General features: G+C 35.5%; 1 protein-coding gene across 5 annotated transcripts in view; it reads right to left on the bottom strand.

Annotated features, from left to right (window-relative positions):
- Positions 1-23,899, bottom strand: part of APOOL (apolipoprotein O like) — an 83,885-nt gene that overhangs the window by 25,728 nt on the left and 34,258 nt on the right. For 4 of the 5 annotated variants that reach the window (XM_009439299.5, XM_016947490.4, XM_063804216.1 and 1 more), the window contains 4 exons: positions 15,364-15,468; positions 10,410-10,529; positions 7,506-7,560; positions 5,979-6,077 (listed from right to left, as the gene is read on the bottom strand). In XM_009439299.5, coding sequence (XP_009437574.2) covers positions 5,979-6,077; positions 7,506-7,560; positions 10,410-10,529; positions 15,364-15,468 — 379 coding nt within the window. Of the gene's footprint in view, positions 1-5,978; positions 6,078-7,505; positions 7,561-10,409; positions 10,530-15,363; positions 15,469-18,872; positions 18,901-23,899 lie in introns of all 5 variants that reach the window. The other variant, XM_063804217.1, reaches the window with a different exon arrangement.

Here is a 23,899-nt window from a genome sequence, read left to right as displayed (position 1 = left end):
AGAAATAACTAAGATCAGAGCAGAACTGAAGGAAATAGACACAAAAAAAACCCTTCAAAAAATCAATGAATCCGGGAGCTGGTTTTTTGAAAAGATCAACAAAATTGATAGACCGCTAGCAAGACGAATAAAGAAGAAAAGAGAGAAGAATCAAATAGACGCAATAAAAAATGATAAAGGGGATATCACCACCAATCCCACAGAAATACAAACTACCATCAGAGAATACTATAAACACCTCTATGCAAATAAACTAGAAAATCTAGGAGAAATGGATAAATTCCTTGACCCATACATCTTCCCAAGACTAAACCAGGAAGAAGCTGAATCTCTGAATAGACCAATAATAGGCTCTGAAATTGAGGCAATAATCAATAGCTTACCAACCAAAAAAAGTCCAGGACCAGATGGATTCACAGCCGAATTCTACCAGAGGTACAAAGAGGAGCTGGTACCATTCCTTCTGAAACTATTCCAATCAATAGAAAAACAGGGAGTCCTCCCTAACTCATTTTATGAGGCCAGCATCATCCTGATACCAAAGCCGGGCAGAGACACAACGGAAAACGTGAATTTTAGACCAATATCCTTGATGAACACTGATGCAAAAATCCTCAATAAAATACTGGCAAACCAAATCCAGCAGCACATCAAAATGCTTACCCACCATGATCAAGTGGGCTTCATCCCTGGGATGCAAGGCTGGTTCAACCTACCCAAATCAATAAATGTAATCCGGCATACAAACAGAACCAAAGACAAAAACCACATGATTATCTCAATAGATGCAGAAAAGGCCTTTGACAAAATTCAACAACCCTTCATGCTAAACACTCTCAATAAATTAGGTATTGATGGGACGTATCTCAAAATAATAAGAGCTATCTATGACAAACCCACAGCCAGTATCATACTGAATGGACAAAAACTGGAAGCATTCCCTTTGAAAACGGGCACAAGACAGGGAAGCCCCCTCTCACCACTCCTGTTCAACACAGTGTTGGAAGTTCCGGCCAGGGCAATCAGGCAGGAGAAGGAAATAAAGGCTATTCAATTAGGAAAAGAGGAAGTCAAATTGTCCCTGTTCACAGATGACATGATTGTATATCTAGAAAACCCCATTGTCTCAGCCCAAAATCTCCTCAAGCTGATACGCAACTTCAGCAAAGTCTCAGGATAGAAAATCAATGTACAAAAATCACAAGCATTCTTATACACCAATAACAGACAAACAGAGAGCCAAATCATGAGTGAACTCCCATTCACAGTTGCTACAAAGAGAATAAAATACCTAGGAATCCAACTTACAAGGGACGTGAAGGACCTCTTCAAGGAAAACTACAAACCACTGCTCAAGGAAATAAAAGAGGATACAAACAAATGGAAGAATATTCCATGCTCATGGGTAGGAAGAGTCAATATCATGAAAATGGCCATACTGCCCAAGGTAATTTATAGATTCAATGCCATCCCCATCAAGCTACCAATGACTTTCTTCACAGAATTGGAAAAAAACTACTTTAAAGTTCATATGGAACCAAAAAAGAGCCCGCATCGCCAAGTCAATCCTAAGCCAAAAGAACAAAGCTGGAGGCATCACGCTACCTGACTTCAAACTATACTACAAGGCTACAGTAACCAAAACAGCATGGTACTGGTACCAAAACAGAGATATAGATCAATGGAACAGAACAGAGCCCTCAGAAATAATGCCGCATATCTACAACTATCTGATCTTTGACAAACCTGAGAAAAACAAGCAATGGGGAAAGGATTCCCTATTTAATAAATGGTGCTGGGAAAACTGGCTAGTCATATGTAGAAAGCTGAAACTGGATCCCTTTCTTACACCTTATACAAAAATTAATTCAAGATGGATTAAAGACTTAAATGTTAGACCTAAAACCATAAAAACCCTAGAAGAAAACCTAGGCAATACCATTCAGGACATAGGCATGGGCAAGGACTTCATGTCTCAAACACCAAAAGCAATGGCAACAAAAGACAAAATTGACAAATGGGATCTAATTAAACTAAAGAGCTTCTGCACAGCAAAAGAAACTACCATCAGAGTGAACAGGCAACCTACAGAATGGGAGAAAATTTTGTAACCTACTCATCTGACAAAGGGCTAATATCCAGACTCTACAATGAACTCAAACAAATTTACAAGAAAAAAACAAACAACCCCATCAAAAAGTGGGCGAAGCATATGAACAGACGCTTCTCAAAAGAAGACATTTATGCAGCCAAAAAACACATGAAAAAATGCTCATCATCACTGGCCATCAGAGAAATGCAAATCAAAACCATGATGAGATACCATCTCACACCAGTTGGAATGGCAATCATTAAAAAGTCAGGAAACAACAGGTGCTGGAGAGGATGTGGAGAAATAGGAACACTTTTACACTGTTGGTGGGACTGTAAACTAGTTCAACCATTGTGGAAGTCAGTGTGGCGATTCCTCAGGGATCCAGAACTAGAAATACCATTTGACCCAGCCATCCCATTACTGGGTATATACCCAAAGGATTATAAATCATGCTGCTATAAAGACACATGCACACATATGTTTATTGCGGCACTATTCACAATAGCAAAGACTTGGAACCAACCTAAATGTCCAACAACGATAGACTGGATTAAGAAAATGTGGCACATACATACCATGGAATAATATGCAGCCATAAAAAATGATGAGTTCATGTCCTTTGTAGGGACATGGATGAAACTGGAAACTGTCATTCTCAGCAAACTATCGCAAGGACAAAAAACCAAACACCGCATGTTCTCACTCATAGGTGGGAATTGAACAATGAGAACGCATGGACACAGGAAGGGGAACATCACACTCTGGGGACTGTTGTGGGGTGGGGGGTGGGGGGAGGGATAGCATTAGGAGATATAGCTAATGCTAAATGACGAGTTAATGGGTGCAGCACACCAACATGGCACATGTATACATATGTAACAAACCTGCACGTTGTGCACATGTATCCTAAAACTTAAAGTATAATAATAATAAAATTTTAAAAAAAAGAAGACATACATGTGGCCAATAAACATGAAAAAAAGCTCAACATCACTGATCATCAGAGAAATGCAAATCAAAACCACAATGAGATAATCTCTCACACCAGTCAGAATGGCTATTACTAAAGTCATAAAATAACAGATGTTGGTGAAGTTGTGGAGAGAAACGAACACTTTTACACTGTTGGTGGGGATGTAAATTAGTTCAACCATTGTGGAAGATAATGTGGCGATTCCTCAAAGATTTAGAACCGGAAATACCATTTGACCCAGCAATCCCATTACTAGGTATATACCCAAAGGAACATAAATCATTCTATTATAAAGATACATGCGTGCATATGTTCATTGCAGCACTATTCACAATAGCAAAGACATGAAATCAACCCAAATGTCCATCAATGATAGACTGGATAAAGAAAATGTGGTACATATACACCATGGAATACTATGTAGCCATAAAAAGGAATGAGATCATGTCCTTTGCAGGGACATGGATGAAGCTGGAAAGCCATTATCGTCGGCAAACCAACACAGGAACAGAAAACCAAACACTGCACGTTCTCACTTATAAGTGGGAGCTCAACAATGAGAAGACATGGACACAGGGAGGGGAACAACACACACTGGGGCCTGTTGTGGGCGGGTGGGGGGCGGAAGAACATCAGGAAAAATAGCTGATGCATGCTGGGCTTATACCTAGGTGATGAGTTGATAGGTGCACAAAACCATCATGGCACACATTTACCTATGTAACAAATCTAAACATGCTGTACATGTACCCTGGAACTTAAAATATAATTTTTTAAAAAAAGGTAAAATGTCTCCTGAGATTCATTATATTTATGTCACTACCTACTAATAGGTTAAGATCTCCAATTTGAAAAACACTGGCTTAGATTATTCTAGCTCTGACATTTGAAAACACGGTGAATGACCTAAGGAACATTTTCTCTTACAAGAATGGTATAAGTTTTTTACTGAGAAATTGAGTAATATGTTTTGGACAATTTCCTTCAAAATTTAATTCTTTGAGTCTTATTGTTTTATATGGTGATCTTGGTTTGTAATTATTTCTTACTGAATAATTTATAATACTTATTCAATTAGAAGTTGCTTACCTACTATAATAAGAAATAGGATATAGGGAAGCATTAATATTAGCTATAGGGAGATATATATATATATCATCCATTCAGATGAGATGTATGTATATCATCCATTCAGATGAGATATATATATCATCCATTCAGATGAGATATATGTATATCATCCATTCAGATGACATATATATATATCATCCATTCAGATGAGATATATATATATACACAATAAGAACATTCTAGCATCCTCTCATATATATATATTATATATATGTTATATATCTATATTATATATATGTTGTATATATATATATATGAGTTAGGATACTAGAATGTTCTTATAATTGCACAGCAGTTTTGTACCTAATTATGCCTTGATTTGAGGCTTTTAGGACTATAGCTGGAAAAACAAACTACAAAGTACCTGACATCAGATTCCAGACCGGCTCAGAGCTGTGCCTTCCAATATAAGTAATTTAGTTTGGGGACAATGTCTGGCAACTGGAATGTGGACAAAGGATGGATGAAAGGTGACCAAAATGGCTAGTGACTACAGAACTACACCAGCTTAGTAAGGGCTTGGAGAAATGAAAAATCTGTATACAAATTTTCATAGTAGCTCTATTCCTAATCACCAAAAGCTGGAAACAACCCAAATGTCCAACAGGTTAAGTGATAAAGTAAACCGTGGCACACCCATATGAAGGAATACTACTTAGTAACAAAAAGGAACAAGCTACTGACACATGCAACAATCTTGATAATCTAAGTGAAAGAAGCCGGTCTATGTATGATTCCATTTAGATGGCATTCTCAAAAAGACAGAGCTATAGTGACAGAGAACAGATCAGTGTTTCTGGGAGTTAGAAGTGGGAAGGTCTGACTGCAGACAGACAGCACGAGGTACTTTTTGGGAATGATATAACTGTTCTGTATCCTGGTTGTGGTGATGGTTACATGACTCTATGTATATATTAAAACTGATAGAATTGTATGAATTTACTGTGTGATAATTTTAAAATTTTTTTTTGAGATGGAGTTTCGCTCTTGTTGCCCAGGCTGGAGTGTAATGGCATGATCTTGGCTCATCACAACCTCTGCCTCCCGGGTTCAAGTGATTCTCCTGCCTCAGCCTCCCGAGTAGCTGGGATTACAGGCATGTGCCACCAAGCCCGGCTAATTTTGTATTTTTAGTAGAGACAGGGTTTCTCCATGTTGGTCAGGCTGGTCTCGAACTCCCGACCTCAGGTGATCCACCCACCTCAGCCTCCCAAAGTGCTGGGATTATAGGCGTGAGCCACTGTGCCCGGCCAAAAATTTTTTTAAACATATAGCTATTTCTATTAAAATTATAATTTGTCATTTTGTTTTCTAGGTAACTTTTTTTTAAGACCTTAAGAGTCACTAACTACTGAAAAAATTTCTTGAGAGTTTTATCTTAATGTAAAAATATATACTAATCACTCAAACTACTTTTCTCAGTCATGACCCCCATATTCTGGCAGCTACTTTAAATATTTGAGACAGAGATACTGATATATGAGACAAAATTTGATTTTCTCTTGGTCTCATCCTAAAGAATGTTGTTGGGACTGACATGGTATCTCACTCTAGTTTTCATCTGCATTTCCCTAATGACTAATGACGTTGAACAGCCTTTGGAATAGCTATAGTTTTGAAAACACAAAGTCCTTATAAAAGTAAGCATGCTGTAATACAGAATCTAAAAATCTTTACAGTAGCCTATCCAGATAATATTCAATGAGGTTTTCTCATGACCACAAAATTCAGAAACTAATATCATGGCATTAAGAGAGAATATATTTTTTTAAACCCTACCTTTTCTCGCTGAAACCAAGCCCGCCAATCCTGAAACTGTAATAACTCCCATTTTCGGAAGAAAATCTCGAGGAGGATTCTTCAGATAGACATAAGCATCTCAAGAAATCAGTTAAAAATTAACATGAATAACTGAATTATACTGGATATTCTATACAGTTATAATGCAGGAAGGTTAAAGAGATTTGCTAAGATAATAATGAGGTTTAAATATTCTTCAAAAGAGCTATATATAATGACAACATGAGTAGCAAGCTAAAAAACTAGATATATTTACTTGTTACAAAATAAAATTTTCCTTCCGTAGCTGATTTAATATTTCTTTTCCTAATGATACTGACGGTTATTACTATAAAGAAATGTAATGCTAGAGGGCACATCTTAATATGGGTTACTGTAAGGTAAATTTCTGACTGCGTATGTATTATATCTCTATGATGAACTTCTGCCCTTATCTGTTCAAACACTGGTAGCCTCCAATAAGAAATGAAATAGATACTTTATTAAGGAGTTTTGAATAATAGTTTAAGGATATACACAGCTACTAGACCTTGCTTGCCACTACTCCCTAATAACCTCAGGACAGCCACTGCTGTTGGTTAAAGTCAATCATCGGTGAGCCTAGACAAAAAGTAGATGAAGAGTAGTTCTTGGCTTTCTATATGTTGAATTTGTTTCTGGTTCCAAAAGTACACTTTTCTATCATAGTTAATTATTTAATGGCAATCACATATTTAATCCTATTCCTCATGATTGATGAGGAATATAATTTTGAATTTATTCCTAATACATTAAATAATGACAATTCAAATACAGGTCATCAACTTCATGGAAACATTCAACATTTTAGCTCATCTTTCTATCTCCTATACATATTTATTATGACAACTGGCATAAGCCAAGAATATTACAAAGCTATATCTGTTGCCAAACACCATTAACAAGCTAAAGAGTCAAGTATAATTGCTTTTTAACCATTAGCTTAAATATTCCAGGGTTAGTGATTGCTATAACATTTCCTAGCAATTGACAGCAAAATACAATGTATTTTAACAGCAAGTAGCACTTAAACTAATTAGCAACAATGGAGACATGTTTTTAATTTATGCTTTATGATATATAATATAGACTTTGTAGTTAAAACAGACCTCAGTTTGTATCCTGGCACTACCACTTACAGCTACGTAAGCTCGATAACCTACTTAACCTTCCTAAACCTCAGTTGCCCTCATCTGTAAAATGGGAATAATTATAATACCAATACTAACATAATTGTGACAAAAATTATGTAAAATGCTAAGTACAACACCTTAGCCAATAATAACTGCTGAATAATGAATATTACTGCTTTGCTATTAATCAATAATCAACAAATAATCAATAAATTAATCAATAAATTGCTATAGAGAGTACCTTCTGAGTTGGTAAATGCATGATAATGGGTAACATACCAAGTTTATTTTTCTCACATTTAAACAATGCAATTTAAAAACACAATAAAACATTTCTAATTATCTACTCACCTACCTTTTCCAAATTGTACTGTATCCATTATCCCATTTTTCACAAAGACATAAACACCCTAAGCAAAAAAAAGGGGGGGAAGACATCTGCATTTTTGAAGCTGTTGATAATGAGATAAAATTGCCTGCATCTCTGAGATTATATTAAAAGGTTGACTTAACATTATGCCCAAATCTAAATCCAGCTTTCCTATGTATTCACTACCAGCTTGTTTTCATTTCCTGCTTTTCATTCTATTTAACATGGATAACATTTATATCATTTTTCTCATATAAATGGATAATGTGCCTATGGAATAATCAGAGCAGAAATGATACTGAAAAAAATATTTATCATCTTATTTTATAATGACCTAGAAAAATAAATGGAATTTAAATAAAGAAGAAGGGAGGTATATTTCAGTTTAGAAGCAACATCTGATTAATAAAGATGCAATAGCAACAACATAATGATTTGTGGAGGGAAAAAAAGAGCAAAAAGCCTAAAGCAAAGGGCTTCATCTTCCTCCCTTTTCTTAGTGTGCATTAGAATGAGAAAAAAAATCTAAATTACCTCAGGACAGAAATCATCCTACATAGACCAGTGTTTATCCTGTTTTTAAATCGGAACATAAATTCTCTAGAAATCAAAACTATGTTAATACATCAGAGGAATTAAAGTTTTAAAGCAAATCTTTAACTTTACCTGTTTCTAACTGATTTATTTTAGTGCAAAAGAGTGTTAAATATATTTATTGAGTGCTAGGTATTACCTCACTTAGATAAGAAAAAAAGAAAAAAAAGGAAGTCACAAAATGATTTACTCGTGGTAATATTGTACTCTGTTGATGGAACCAGAAAACACAATCCTTCTCTGAACTAGCTGCTATGAAACCATGGGATAAAAACAAGAACAAAAGAGACTTTCAAAGCAGAGAAAACAGATATTATTATATTGGACAGGGAAGAAATAAGTTTTTGTTATAGAGATAGCTTGGTTTTGTAATTTTGTCTTACATATTTTAATGGTTATCAGAGAGATGCAGAGGTTCATCTTGGTTTAAAATTGTACAAATCAGCATAAACGCTAACTGCTATTGAACTACTTTTCTGTAGGGACTGTCTTGAGAATATTTCACCTTCAAAGGTAAAATACCTATTGACCAGTCGATTGGGAATCATTTAACCATCAAGGAAGAAAATTAGTCATCTTTCAAAAAAAATTTTTCTTAGCTCTGCTAAGGAATTCATTTTTACCACATGGGGTCAGTGCTACCTAAATTTCAAAACACTAAGCTAGCAGGAGTAGAAATTGAATTTGCTCTACATGATTCAAGGTTTAATGTGGAATGAATTTGAGTCAGACATAATTTTTAAAGAATGGATTACATTTTTAGGGGAAAATTAGGAAAAAAAAATTGTTTACATTTAGGACAAAATGCACTGGAAATTGCCTTTCTTCAACCTATTTGTTTGAGCATATTAATGGAATAAAACATTCTTTTGAATCTTAAATTGGATGACAGTTACAATAGCAATTTAAAGACCTCTCAGGAACATTTTATCTCACTGAAGAAAAATTTCAGAACATTATGGAAAATTACATCTCAGGAGGCTTAAGTCTGAATCATCTAGCTATTGGCACGTAGTCATAGGGGCATGATACAGACCATAATTGGTTAAGGTATTTCCCTCTTAGATCAAACTATTAATAGTGTGTAGTACAACTAGTACCATAAGAATTGTATGACAAACACAAGTTTTCAAAAATAACATCATGTACTTATCAGATATTTGAAATATTATCTGGAATTACCAGAGTTCATTGATTTGGTATTTCACCTAAGCACAAATTATTTTTCATAAGTTCATTAGATTTCTTTTTAAAGATAATGGATGGAAACTAAAAAGAACAATGGTTCACCATCAGGCTATATTTGGGGAAAAGTCGCATGGTTACTAGGTCAGAATGATGAAAACACTGGTACCAACATTAAGATACTGACACTGGAGATACTGATGCTAACACAATGATGTTTATGTGATGATAATGAAACATTAGTGTTGCATCAGCTTACTCCACCACTCTGCTGATGGATATCGCTGATTGAAGGCTAAGCATTAAAGTCACGTGTATTCTACTTTGCCCAATAGCTTACTGTAGTTAGAATGGTCTTATGAGCTAACGCCAACAAGTAAATAACACTTTGCTTAGCCAAAGAAGAAAATATTCAGAAGTAATCTCAGAACTTCACATAAAAAGTGAGTGACACTGTGTACATGCTAGGTGACATAAATCCTTGCTGAACTACTTTAATCTATGCAGTAGTGGTAGAGTAGGTTCAATATAGCCACAAATTATTTGCTGCTACTTCTACTGAGAGTTGGCATCTAATTCCCTTCCCTTTAAAACTGAGCTGGCCTTAGTGACTTAACAATAGAATGCTGTAGAAGTGACTTTCTTGGATATCTGATGATAGGCAAAAAGCCTGGCAAATTCTGCCTAGGGCCACTTTAACATTGTCTTTAGGAGCCCTGAATTACCCAAGTAAGTTATATCTGACCTATTTGAGATCACCATGCTTGAGAGGCCACGTGTAGGTGTTCTAGTCAATAATCCCAGCTGAACCCAGTCATCCAGCCATCCTTAACAAGGTGCCAGAGATGCAAATAAAGCTGTCTTGGACTGTCTAGATCAGCTCATTTGCCAGATGAACCCCACTGGGCCACCTCTGTCAATGCCACATGCAACAGACAAATCACCTGTCTGAACTCAGATCAAATTCATGACTTACAAAATCATAAGATGTAATATAATGGTTGTGGTTTTAAGCCATTAAGTTTTGGATTCGTTTTCTACACATCAGTAGGTAACTGGAACAATTAATCAGAAATCTCTGATATTAAACCACTATCAGAATTGACTTACCTTGCACCAGCCAATATAACAACCAGTTGCAGTGCGGATGGAAGCAAAGCCCATTTGTAAATGACCAGGCTGCTCTTCAACATATTTAGACTGGAGCGGTGGTGCAGTATATATGGGGAGCTACAGGCAAAAAATGTTCATGTCAAAAACATAAAATAGCTGGACTGTCCATAACAGCGGTATGGCAGAACAGGAATCCTCATCAGCCTTCTTTCTAAAAACAACTAAAAATGCTGATAAAATACTTTTAAAAAACCATCTTAAATACAGGAATGATGTGGTAAACTGTTTATAAAGACCGTTTAAAACCCAGAAATTAAAAGATGCCAAATATAATATAATCCAATGGTTCTACTCCTATGTATATTTAGAGAAACTACTGTCTTTGCACACCCAGAGTTAGTATAATAACGTTCACAGCAACATTTTAATTACAACCAACCCAATGTCCATCCACAGTAAAATGGATCCTTTGGGGTATATTCGTACAAACAAATATTAGAAATTAGGGGGTAAATATAAAGATTACAGCAACATGGAAAAATTTGGATGAATTTCAGGAATATAAGGTTACTTAAAAAAAACATTGCTTAGCAATACAGACATATAAGGTAAAATTAAAAAGTAAAGGAGGGGAATAATAGTAAAAATTCAGGGTAATGGTAACCTCTGAATGGAATGAAATGGAAACACAGAGGATTTTGTTTTCCTTTAAATTGGGTGCTAGGTATACAGTTGTACATCATTATCATCATCATATTATTATTCATACCTTTCATATTTTGAACAGCCTTTTGATTCTAATTAGTATTTAATAAAAACAAACATACACAAAAGAACAATGAAAAACTTAACCAGGTAGGGACTTATTTCCTTTAAAAAAAAATTTTTTTTTTTTTTTGCTTTTATATTTAGGGTATAAATCCTCCTATGAAGCCTGGTGTTTGAGGAAGATAGAACTGGGAAGAATCAAGTTTACAAATCAACATCAAGGGAACTAGATGATTAATGACTTTGGATTTGCTCCTCTACCAACAACAAACATGAAACTATAGTTAACACTATATTGTTTTCTTGAAAAATGCTAAGAGTGGGTATAAAATGTCCTCAACACAAAAATGATAACTATTCAAGGTAATACATATGTAAATTAGACAGATTTAGTCATTCCACAATGTATATATACTTCAAAGCATCATGCTGTACAAGGTAAATGCATACAATTTTATGTCAGTTTTTTTATTTAAAGTTAAAAAATAAATAAAACATAAGACAGTGTGAGTTTGGTAAAGCTTTTCCAGTAGTAAGTCAGAAAAGTCTTGTTTTACCATTAAATGACTCTTTACTACCCATACCAGGATTAAAGAGTTAGTATTTATCTTTCTGGACTAATGCTTAAATTCACCACATTGGCAACTATGTATAATTAGGAAGGTGAGAGATGCATATCTTATTAAAGATGTGTTTTATATATAAAAAGCAGGTGCACTGCAAGTAGGCAAGTTTCCTCTCTCCCCTAGAAAGGAGAGATATATGTGGATGTACTGGTGTCAGAGTGGGCAACGTTATTTACTTACATGTTTGTCCATCATGTTTCTATCCTCTTTATTATTTACACATCCCAATTCCAAACTTTATTACACTCGTTGTTCTTATTCTCTCTCCTCTGTCCCCATCAAAACCTGCTGATTAAGTTGTTTTTTGTTTGTTTGTTTTTTGAGACAGGGTCTTGCTTTGTCATCCAGTCTAGAGTACAGTGGCATGAACACAGCTCACTGTAGCCTCAACCTCCCGGGCTCAAGCAATCCTCTCACCTCAGCATCCCGAGTAGCTGGGACTACAGGCACACCCCCAACAAACCCGGCTAATTTTTGTATTTTTTTTGTAGAGATGGGGTTTCACCCTGTTGCCCAGACTGGTCTCCAATTCTTGAGCTCAAGCAATCCGCCCGCCTTGGCATCCTAAAGTGCTGGGATTACAAGCATGAGGCACCGCGCCTCACGGGTTCAGGTTCTTTATCTGTTTGTTGCCTATTATAAACAAAATTTTGTATATGTAGTTTTCTAGGAAGAGCATTCAAAGTTTTTATCAGACTCTCAAAGGGGTCAGAATGGTTAAGAACCAGTGTTTTAAAGTATTTTCCTTCTAAGGCATAGGCATAGTTGAAACGTTTATGATGATAGGATTTCAGCTCTACTTTAAGAATTTTAAGAGCTAGCCAGTAGCATGTTACTATAGTCTCCATTGAGAAAAGCATTCTCACCACAAATTTTAGAGACCTTGGGGCTTAAATGCCACTTATTGTATAGATAGAACTTGTATGTTCTCATTTAGAAATTATGATTACATTGAGTAAGCTATAAAACCACATTTAAAATTAAATTGAACCAAAGTAACTAAAACTCTCAAATCAGTATTTTTCTGTTATTTCTCAGTGACAACAAGCAAATGGCAAGAAAATAAGTATAATTCATCTCATAGAGGGATTTTAAAAAGAAATGTCCAGGGATGTCTAGGGCTGGCTGTATACATGCATTCCAATTGCCAGTCATTTTACTGATCTGAATACTACAGATTTCATGGTTAAAAAAAATGATTGTCTCATGGTCCTACAGAGTTTTCTATCAAAGGGAGATTTAATTATGTTCACTAGATGGCATATAAGGCAGGAATACATTGAGAATATTTAAAAAGATGTTTAGTGAGAAGAGTTGAACTAAAACAGATTTTCTGTTTAGCTACAAGTTTACCAAAAGATTCAAACAACCAAATAACCAGAACACTTCATTCATAAAGTATTCTGGTTTAGTAGAAGTGTTATTACAGATTTAAACAGAAGTATAGCTCACTTTACACAATAAAAGTAGCTAGAAATGTTGCGCATAAATCACATTTTAATCCCTTCAGAAATTCTACATTCCTCAAGGACTAGATCCTGACTTTGTGTATAGTTCCTAGCACATAGCTGGCAACCAACTTTGTTTGATAAGTAATTCAATTAAATGATATTTAAAATGTACTTGGGGAATACAATAAATACCAAGGAATACTGCATATTCCATAATAAGCAGCACTACTTTATTTTAAAATTTCAAAAATTAAATTCAGCCATTAGGGATTTATCTTCCTACCTAGATTTGAGCTGTCCAGATATGGGAGTGTCAAGGAAGCCTTAAAATCAACATCCTCCTAAGATTAATAAACAGAAAAAATAAAAAAATACTTAGAATCAGTTAGCGGGTAGGGAAATGACTCTACCCTAGACCATTAATGAAAATAAACTTTATCTAGTAATTAGAACAGTGCCTCACAAATATATAAGAGGAGCTTAGAAAATATTTTTGGTTGAATTTATGAATATTACCTTTATGCATGTTAGTTTGGCAATATTATCAATGTTTTATGCCTTTTGACCTACACTTCTGCTTATAGAAATTCATTCTAAGGAAATGGTTATAGATGTATATATAGATTCAATACAAAGTGGTTCAACAAGTACTGATTACAATAGCAATAGCTGGAAATAGTCTACATTTCCAAAAATTTATGAAAATTTTACATTTATTTGATGGTAGTACATTCATACAGCAGAATACTTATGACACCATTAAGAATTCTGGCCAATGTCATCTAACTAGTCAGTCGTGGAATCAGGATTCAAATTCAGGCCTGATTCAAAAACATATTATTAAGTGTGTGGATAAATCTTAAGGTTGACTTAAAGCGGGAAGAGATAAAAAGCACAATGATGAATAGAATTAGTAACCACAATTACAGCTCAACAGGCTGGCATGATAAGCCAGATCAACAAGGTAAAATTTAAACAGGTATAAACATACCTTCAACAGAGTCCAGAAAGTTCAAATGCCTAAGTACAGACTGGGATGAGGCATACCTTACCAGTAGTCCATGTAAAAAGGCTTAATGAATTTTAGAGAACCACATGCTTACTATGTCATGGTCAAAGGCCGCTTATGAGCATGGTTGATTTTGAGCACTCAAATATAAAAACTAATGTGATCTTAGGCAGCATTAATAGAAATATAACATCTAGAAGAGGAAAAGTCAGAGACTGACTCTATCCTGTAGCAGTCAAAACACCGTGGTTCATACATCCAAGTCATGGCACCAAAAACCAAAATGTTTTTTAAAAAGAAAAACAAACTACTTACACCTGAAGAAAACACTATCCTGAACATGCTTGGCAGAGGCTGATCATGATAGTGAGGAACTCAAAGCTGTGATGTATGAGAAATAGTTGAAGCTACTAAACGCTTTAAAATGTTTATCCTGGAAGCAAAATCACTTAAAGTATAACTGATATTTAAAGGCTTGTTTTTTGAAAGAGAGTTTTCTGTATGGCACCAATGCAAGAGATACAGTACCAACAGGTAGAAGTTATTATGAGACAAATTTCTGTCTGATATAAGAAAGGACCTTAAGTTAAATGAGAGGATTTAGAAAATGGAATGGGCTCCTTAGGCTCCTTTACCTAGAGTTTTATTCATGTAGAAGATATATGGCCACTAAATGTGCCTACTATAGAGGGAATTACAGTACCATACAGAAGGTTGATCTAGAAAACATCTAAGGTCACTTCCAAAACTGAGATCTTAATGAATTTGTTAAACTGAAGTTTCCTAATACTGAATGTACCTGTGTAAATCTTTCAAGAAATAAAAATCAGACTGCCTAGAACGTCTAACACCCTCCACTACTTATTGATTATTCATTAAGAAAAATCACTAGTTGTTTTTCACTGGAGTTAGAATTTTAGATGTTTGAGTTACATATTGTCTTTTGAGATACTTCATAACTATTTCTCTCAACTTTTAATATCTACCTAACAAAGACTTCTAAGACATTTTTGATGGGCAAAGATAATTTAAAAAAATATAGCTTTTGTGTCATCTTGATATTATACAAAGTTCATAAACCTTTGTAGGCAAATTACCTGCTCTGGTTTCACTAGCTGCTTTTTGGATTCCTCTTGTTTGGCTGCATGTACACTTACAGATGCATATATCAGACCTGCAGGCATGGTTGTCAGTTTTCCCATCTAAGAAAGATATATCAAAAACATCTTTTTAGTTGAAAAGCTTTCCATCTTCCATTTCCTAATAAATACTGGAGGAATCTCAGGAAATCTATTCGTTTCACTTTAATATATTAAATACTCAAACACTCCAAATTACCTCAGACATTTTTAAGACATAGTTCATAAAATTATCTTCTCATACTGGATGGCAGAGCACTATTTTTACCTGTTTGTTAACTACTTCATAAGAAATATAGCAATATAATATTTATCTGGAATATTATTATGTAATAATATAGCAATGTAATAATTACTAAAATCTGAGGAATGGAGTGGGATTGGTCTTGATATTCATTCAGTCCACAAACATCAATTGAACACCTACTATGTGCCAGACTCTGGTCTTAGTGCTTAGAATATATCAGTGAACAAAACAAAGATTCCTGTTCTCATACAAATGACATTCCAGTAGAGAGGAGGCAGGCAATAAACACAATAAACTATATGTTATATTATAAGTTGATAAATGCTCTGGAGAAAGTAAAGGATAAGAGTGGTCTGGAGTACTGAGTGATGCAGGCTGCATCTTGAAATACAATTTATATCAACATTATCCATAAAAAATGAATTCTTTCTATTATAAATCCTTTGCCCCTGATTTTGCCAATGCATTCCCTTTTACCTGTTTCTTGCTAAATCTAAAGCAAAAAGTGATCTTTGTTTTAGCTATAACTTGATTTGAATTAAGAATGAGGAAAAGTACTGGCTCTAAGAATAAAGTCTTCTAGTGTTATTCAGGTACCAAAATAATTCCCAAAGATTATCCATTCAACAAGGCCAACTGTAAAGCTTTCCAAGGTACAAATATTTTAATACTCTGATTCTTTAGATGGGAAAGAAGCTTCCTGAATTTGACAAAGGACATTATGAGGGAAGCAGTCTCCTTGTTTTACACACAAATAAAATTGTGCAACACCTGGAAGAATCATTGGCTAAAGGATTCTAAATGTTCTCCAATGACAGTGATAGTACCTATACTTCATTTCTGACACTGTTTTTAATATTTTCTGAGAAGAGCAAGGGAAGCTACTCAGGCATCAATCAGTTAAGTAATTTCCTGTTTAAACTGGGCAGGACTCTGATTTAGATTGGGGCTGTAAAAATACAGGGTAAAATTAAGAGTCAACACTAAGAAGATAAATTTTTTTTATTCTCCTCCCCCATGCCTCCTTCTAGTACAGGAAACAGCATCATAGAATGATTTATCTGCACATGCATCCCTTAAAGACATCACTTTATTTCTTATACCCAGTTGGTATTCATTAATGAAATAACAAGATTTCCACACCATACCTATGTCAGGTATAATTTAAATGTATATTAAAACTGATGCCAGCAAGTATGGTCCCCATGAACCAGGGAAATTTTGTTAATAAAATCTCTATATTATAGGAAGGATGTAAAATTTTATAACATTGAAAAGCTTTTTTTGAAATACCTGACTAGACTTTACTTCTTCTTAAGAGACTACTCCCTGGATATAAGACAAATACTTTCAAAGTATGCTGAATTTTTTCAACACACTAATGATCACAGAGTATACTCATGTTACTTCATATAATGTAATAATAATATGTACACTATAAAAGAATTTCATAGATATTGCTGATAATTATGATCTAATATTCCAGATTATGGATTTACTAATTGAGCTCATGGCCTAAAAGTTAATATACCTTGAAAATTGCCTAAGTACTTTCTCCACATTTTTTACTCTGTAAGGTAATAAAGGTCCACCCATTCTTTCCTACTGTCTTCATAGATTCCTTGACTTTTATTGAGGAGGCAGTATGGCACAATGGAAAAAAAATATGAGCTTAGGGCCAGGAGTGGTGGCTCATGCCTGTAATCCCAGCACTTTGGAAGGCCGAGGCGGGTGGATCACCTGAGGTCAGGAGTTCAAGACCAGCCTGACCAACATGGTGAAACCCTGTCTCTACTGAAAATACAAAATTAGCTGAGTGTGGTGGTGCATGCCTGTAATCCCAGCTACTTGAGAGGCTGAGGCAGGAGAATCACTTGAACCCAGGAGGTGGAGGTTGCAGTGAGCCGAAATAGCACCACTGCACTCCAGCCTGGGCAACAAGAGCAAAACTCTGTCTCAACAAAAAAATACATATATATATATATATATATATATATATATATATATATATATACACACACACACACACACACACACATATAAATATGAGCTTAGGAGTTACACGGAACTTACTGTCTAAACTTGAATCAATTATTGAAGCTCTTCAAGTTGTGCTGCCCAGTATGGTTACTACTAGCCACATGTGGTTATTTAAATTGAAATTAAAATTATTAATAAATAAAAACTTCAGTCACATTAGTCCCATTTCAAGTGCTCAACAGCCATAATGTAGAGCACAGATATAAAACAAGCCCATCATTGCAGAAAATTCTAGAAAATGTCTTAATTAGGTTAACTATTATTAGGTTAAATATCTGAAAAAATGTGTATGCCATCCTGTTGATTATCACAAGGATTAAATAAGGAGTTATATTAAAATGGCTTACACTTGGTACATAGGCAATTAAGTTTAATTTCCCATTCCTTCTGTTTGCTGAATAAAAAAATTAAGTGGCTCTGCTTATTCCTCATTTTTCTTTGCACATGTATTTCATGCTAATCAGGCTCTAGTGAGAACAGTGATAACAATAAAATCTATCCAACATATTTATTACCTCCAAACAAAAAAAGGTTGCAATTTTTGTCAAAAGAAATCAGGAAGACTGGCACACTAGGGTATCTACAAGTCTAAGTTATACTGGTGAAGTACATGTCACTATCTTAAAGAGGGAAAGCTAATGGTACAGCACATTGAAAATTTTTGAAAAAAGACTGGCAAGCTACAACTCTGGGCTAAATCTGGCCTGGACTCTAAGTTTAAAATGTTTTTAAAAAACATATTTAAAGATTTGTAAAAACAAAGAAGAATATATGACAAGAAATCTTATGCATGCTGCAAAGCCTAAAACATTTACCATGTGGCCATTTACAAAAAAAAAAAAAAATTGCCAGCCTCCAATTTAGAAAACCAAATAAGATATTCAAAAAGTTATTAGAGTTTGGGGTGTTATAAAAAACTTACAGCCTCATGAGGCTGTCATTAATCAAACAGCATTAAAAGTGAGCAGAAATAATCGAGTTTTCACAAGAGGAAAGACCTTGACTTAAAACTATTTGTAACTCGAAATAATAACTCATCAAGTCAAAATTACGACTTATTTAAAATCAATGAGAGATTAAAAACTGGCTCTCTACAAAATAGAACAGGTCCTAAAACAGATATCTCTCACATGGAAATTTACAAACAGCAGGGCTAAAATATGAGCATGAGGTAACTTACCTGTAAGACTCACCCCCTCCAACTGTGCCTGCAATAAAAATATAGCTGATTCTTGTTATTTCCAGCAGTTATATTCTATAAAGTAGCTGTGAATACTGATTTACAGAATACTGTACCATTTCTCCAGGGAAAAATACAGGGCGAGCTTCCTGTGATAGCAAGTTTTTTGAAGGTTTTTTATCATGAACTGATGTTGAATTTTATCAAATGCTTTTTCACCATCAGTTGAAATGATTATATGATTTTAATCCTTCATTCTGTTGATATGATGTACCACACTAACTGATCTGCATATGCTGAACCATCCTTGCATCGCTAGGATAAATCCTACTTGGTCATGATGAATGATCTTTTGAATGTGTTTTGGAATTTGATTTGCTGGTATTTTGTTGAGGATTTTTGCATCAATATTCATCAGGGATATTGGTCTATAGTTTTCTTTATTGATGTGCTGTAATATCAGGGTAATATTAGCCTTGTAGAATGAGTTTGGAAGTATTCCCCTCTTCTCTGTTTTTCAGAATAGTTTCAGTAGAACTGGTATTTCTTCTTTAAATATTTGGTAAAATCCAGCAGTGAAGCCATCAAGTCCCAGGCTTTTCCTTCTGGGGAGATTTTTACTACATCTTCCACCTCATTGTTATCTGTCTGTTCAGATTTTGGATTTCTTCATGGTTCAATGTTGGTAGGTTGTGTGTGTCTGGGAATTTATCCATTTCTTCTAGATTTTCCAACTTATTGGCATATAGTTGATCACAGCAGCCACTAATGATCCTTTGAATGTCTGCAGTATTGGTTGAATGTCTCCTTTTTCATCTCTGATTTTATTTATTTGGGTGTTCCTCTCTCTTTTGTTTTGTTAGTCTAGCTAAAGGTTTGTAAATTTCATCTTTTAAAACAACCAACGTTTTGTTTCATTGATCTTTTGTATTATTTTCTTCATTTCAATTTCATTTATTTCTGTTCTGATCTTTATTATTTCTTTTCTTCTACTGATTTTGTATTTGGTTAGCTCTTGCTATTAAGAATTTTTGTTTTGGGAGGTGTGAAGATGGCTGATTAGAAGCAGCCAGTGTATGCTGCTCTCAAGGAGAAGATACACAGTAGCCAGTGAACACAAGCTCTTCCACTGAATCATCCAGGAGGACATGCTGGAATTCATCAAGGGAGCACCATGACCCACAGAGAGCAGAAAAGTGCAAGACAGGACAGCTGCCCACCCAGGACTGGCAGGAAGACAAGGGGGGGCTCCTCACCACAGGGAAATGGTAAGTCAGCAAAAGCCCCCAGACACTCACACTTATGCCATGAACCTTTGCAGTCCTGGACACAGGAGATCCCCATAGACCCTCTATTCCCAAGGCCTCCAGACTGACACAGGTTGCCTGGAGTTTTCTGGGTGGGCAGAGTTGCCACTCAGGCACATAAGGATGCCCAAGGGCCTTGGACTCCTGAGCACTCTTGCACCAGCTACATAGCTCCACCAACAAGGGAGGCCAGACTCTCTCACATGCCCCCAGGATAGGGACCATATTCATGGTGCTGAGGAATGGACGGACTGCAGGCTTTGCGTCTGCTATACCTGTCTAGGCAAAGCCCACTGGCCTGGGATCCTAACACAACTACACCAACCCCACCTAAGAATTCAGGCCAATAGCAGCTCTGCAATTCTTCTGGGATAAACCTCCCAGAGGTAACTGACAGGACTGACATTTTTGCCAATGCCTCAGCCCCCACCTCTACTACACTCAGGCTGAGAAGGGAGAGAAGAGCCCAAAATATTGCTGGCCTCCAGCACACTGCAGCAGCCTTACAGAAAAGTGGCCAGATTATTTTCCATGCAGGTCTCTGCCAGTGCTACTCCTCACTGAGCAGAGCTTCCCTACCAGGGTCCCCAGTACAGCCACCCTACCCCAACCTGAGCACTTGGGCTGGCAGCAGCTCTGCATTTCCCTGGGAGGGAGCTCCCAGAAGTAATCAAGAGACACACCACTTTTACAATTACTGCAGCAAAACAAAACAACAACAAATCTAAAGGACAGCAACATCAAACATTAAAGGAACGTCAGCCCACACATGAAAAAGAATGAGTGCAAGAACTCGGGCAACTGGAAAAGCCAGTGTCTTCTTACCTCCAAACAACAGCACTACCTCCACAGCAATGGTACTCAACCAGACTAAAGTGGTGGAAATGAAAGACAAAAGGTTTAGAATATAGATAGGAATGAAGAACATCAAGATTCAGAAGAAAGTTGAACCAAATCCAAAGAATTTAAAGAATTAAATAAAACAATACAAGAGTTGAAAGATAAAATTGCTATTTTAAGAACCAAAACCAATAGAAAGAACCGAAAAAATGCACTGTAAAAATTTCATAATATAATCAGAAGTACTAACAGCAGAAAAGACCAACCTGAGGGAAGAATCTGAGCTTGAAGATCAGTTCTTCCAATCAACTCAGTTAGACAAAAACAAAGAGAATAAAAAAGGAACAAAACCTCTGGAAATGTGGAATTATGTAAAGAGACCAAACCAATGACTCACTGGCATCCCTAAAACACAGAGAGAAAGATACAGTAACTTGGAAAACATATTTGAGAATATTGTCCATGAAAATGTCCCCAACCTCACTAGAAAGGTCAACATTCAAATTCAAGAAATGAATAGAAGCCATGTGAGACAGTATATAAGATGACCATCCCCAAGATATATACTCATCATATTCTTCAGGGTCAATGTGAAAAAATATTAAAGGCAGCTAGAGAGAAGAAGAAGGTCATCTGTAAAGGGAGTTCCATCAGGCTAAGAGTGGCCTTCCAGCAGAAATGCTATAAGCCAGAAGAGATTTGGAGCCTATATGCAGCATTCTTAAATAAAACAAATTCCAAGCAAGAATATCATATCCAGCCAAAATATGCTTCATAAGCTAATGAGAAATAAGATTCTTGTCAGACAAACAAATGCTAAGGAAATTTGTTACCACCAGATCTGCCTTACGAGAGGTCCTTAAAGGAGGGCTAAACATGGAAATGAAAGACTGTCAGTGGCACCACAAAAATCCCCTTAAGTACATAAACTACTGAAACTACAAAGCAACCACACAATCAAATCTGCATATTAACCCGCTAACAACATGATGACAGGACCAAATCTGCACATATCAATGTTAAACTTGAATGTAAACAGGCTAAATGCCCCATTTGAAAGGCATGCAGTGGCAAGTTAGATAAAGAAGTAAAAACCAATTGTATGCTGCCTTCAAGAGACCCATCTCACATGCAGTGACATCCACAGGCTCAAATTAAATGGATGGAGAAAAATTCACCAAGGAAACACAATATGAAAAAGGGCAGGGGGTGCTAATCTAATTTCACACAAAAAAGACTTTAAACCAACGATCAAAAAAGGACAAAGAAGGACATTATATAATAAGGAGTTCAAGAAGACTTAACAATCCTAAATATATATGCACCCAATACTGGAGTGCCCAGATTCATAAAGTAAGTTCTAGTTCTTAGATACCTACAAGGAGACTTACATAAATAGACAATAACAGTGGGAAACCTCAACACCCCACTGGCAGTACTAGAAATATCAAGACAGAAAACTAACAAAGATACCAGGACCTGAACTTGACACATGACCATATGGATCTAACAGACATCTACATAACACTCCACCCAACAAAAACAGAATATACATTAATCTCATCTGCACATGGCACATACTCTAAAATTGACCACACAATCAGCCCTAAAGCAGTTCTCAAAAAATACACACACAAAAGAAACTGAAATCATGCCAATCACATTCTCAGACCACAGTGCAATTAAAAATAAAAAAGTCAATACCAAAATCTCTCAAAACCATACAATTACATGGAAATTAAACAATATGCTCCTGAATTACTTTTGGGTACACAATGAAATTAGGGCAGACACCAAAAAATTATTTGAAACTAATGAAAACAAAGATACAACATACCAGAACCCCTGGGACACAGCTAAAGCACTATTAAGAGGAAAGTTTATAGCACTGAAAATCCACATCAAAAAGCTTGACAGATCTCAAATTAACATCACCTAACATCACACCTAGAGGAATTTGAAAAACAAGAACCAACCAACCAAAAAGGTAGCAGAAGAAAAATAATAACCAAAATCATAGAGCAACTCAATATAATAGAGATGTGAAAAACGACACAAAAGATTTTTAAAAAGTTGGTTTTTTGAAGAAATAAATAAGACTGAGAGACAACTAGCTAGACTAATAGTGAAAAACAGAAGATCCAAATAAACACAATCAGCAATGACAAATGGAACATTACCACCAACTATATGGAAATACAAACAACCCCCAGAAACTATTATGAAATCCTCTATGAACACAAGCTAGAAAACCTGGAAGAAACAAATAAATTCCTAGAAATATATACCACCCAAGATTGAACCATGAAGAAATTAAAACTCGGAACAGAGAAATAATGAGTTCAGAAATTTAATCAGTAATAAAAAGCCTACCAACCAGAGAAAAAAAAAAAAAAAAAAAAAAACTTGTACCAGATAGATTCACAGCTTAGTTCTACCAGATGTATAAAGAAGAGCTGGTACCAATCCTACTAAAAGTATTCCAAAAATTGAGGAGGAGGGACTCCTCCCTAACTCATTCTATGAGGCTAGCATCATTGTAATACCAAAACCCCACAGAAACACAACAAAAGAGGAAAACTTCTGGCCAATACTCTGATAAACATAGATGTAAAAATTCTAAACAAAATACTAGAAAGCCAAATCTAGGAAAACATCTAGGAAATACTAGAAAGCCAAATCTAGGAAAACACCACGACCAAGAAGGCTTTAAACCTGGGATGCAAGGGTGGTTTAATAGATGCAAATTAAGAAATGTAATTAATCACATAAACAGAACTAAAAACAACACCCTATGATCCTCTTAATAGACGCAAAAAAGGATTTCAGTAAAATTCAACAACCTTTGTCAAATGCATAGTTTGCGAATATTTTCTCCCA

This window comes from Pan troglodytes, chromosome X, assembly GCF_028858775.2.
Source record: "Pan troglodytes isolate AG18354 chromosome X, NHGRI_mPanTro3-v2.0_pri, whole genome shotgun sequence".
NCBI lineage: Eukaryota > Metazoa > Chordata > Mammalia > Primates > Hominidae > Pan > Pan troglodytes.
Note: the sequence above shows the minus strand (reverse complement) of the source record. Positions and strands in the feature narration are given on the sequence as shown.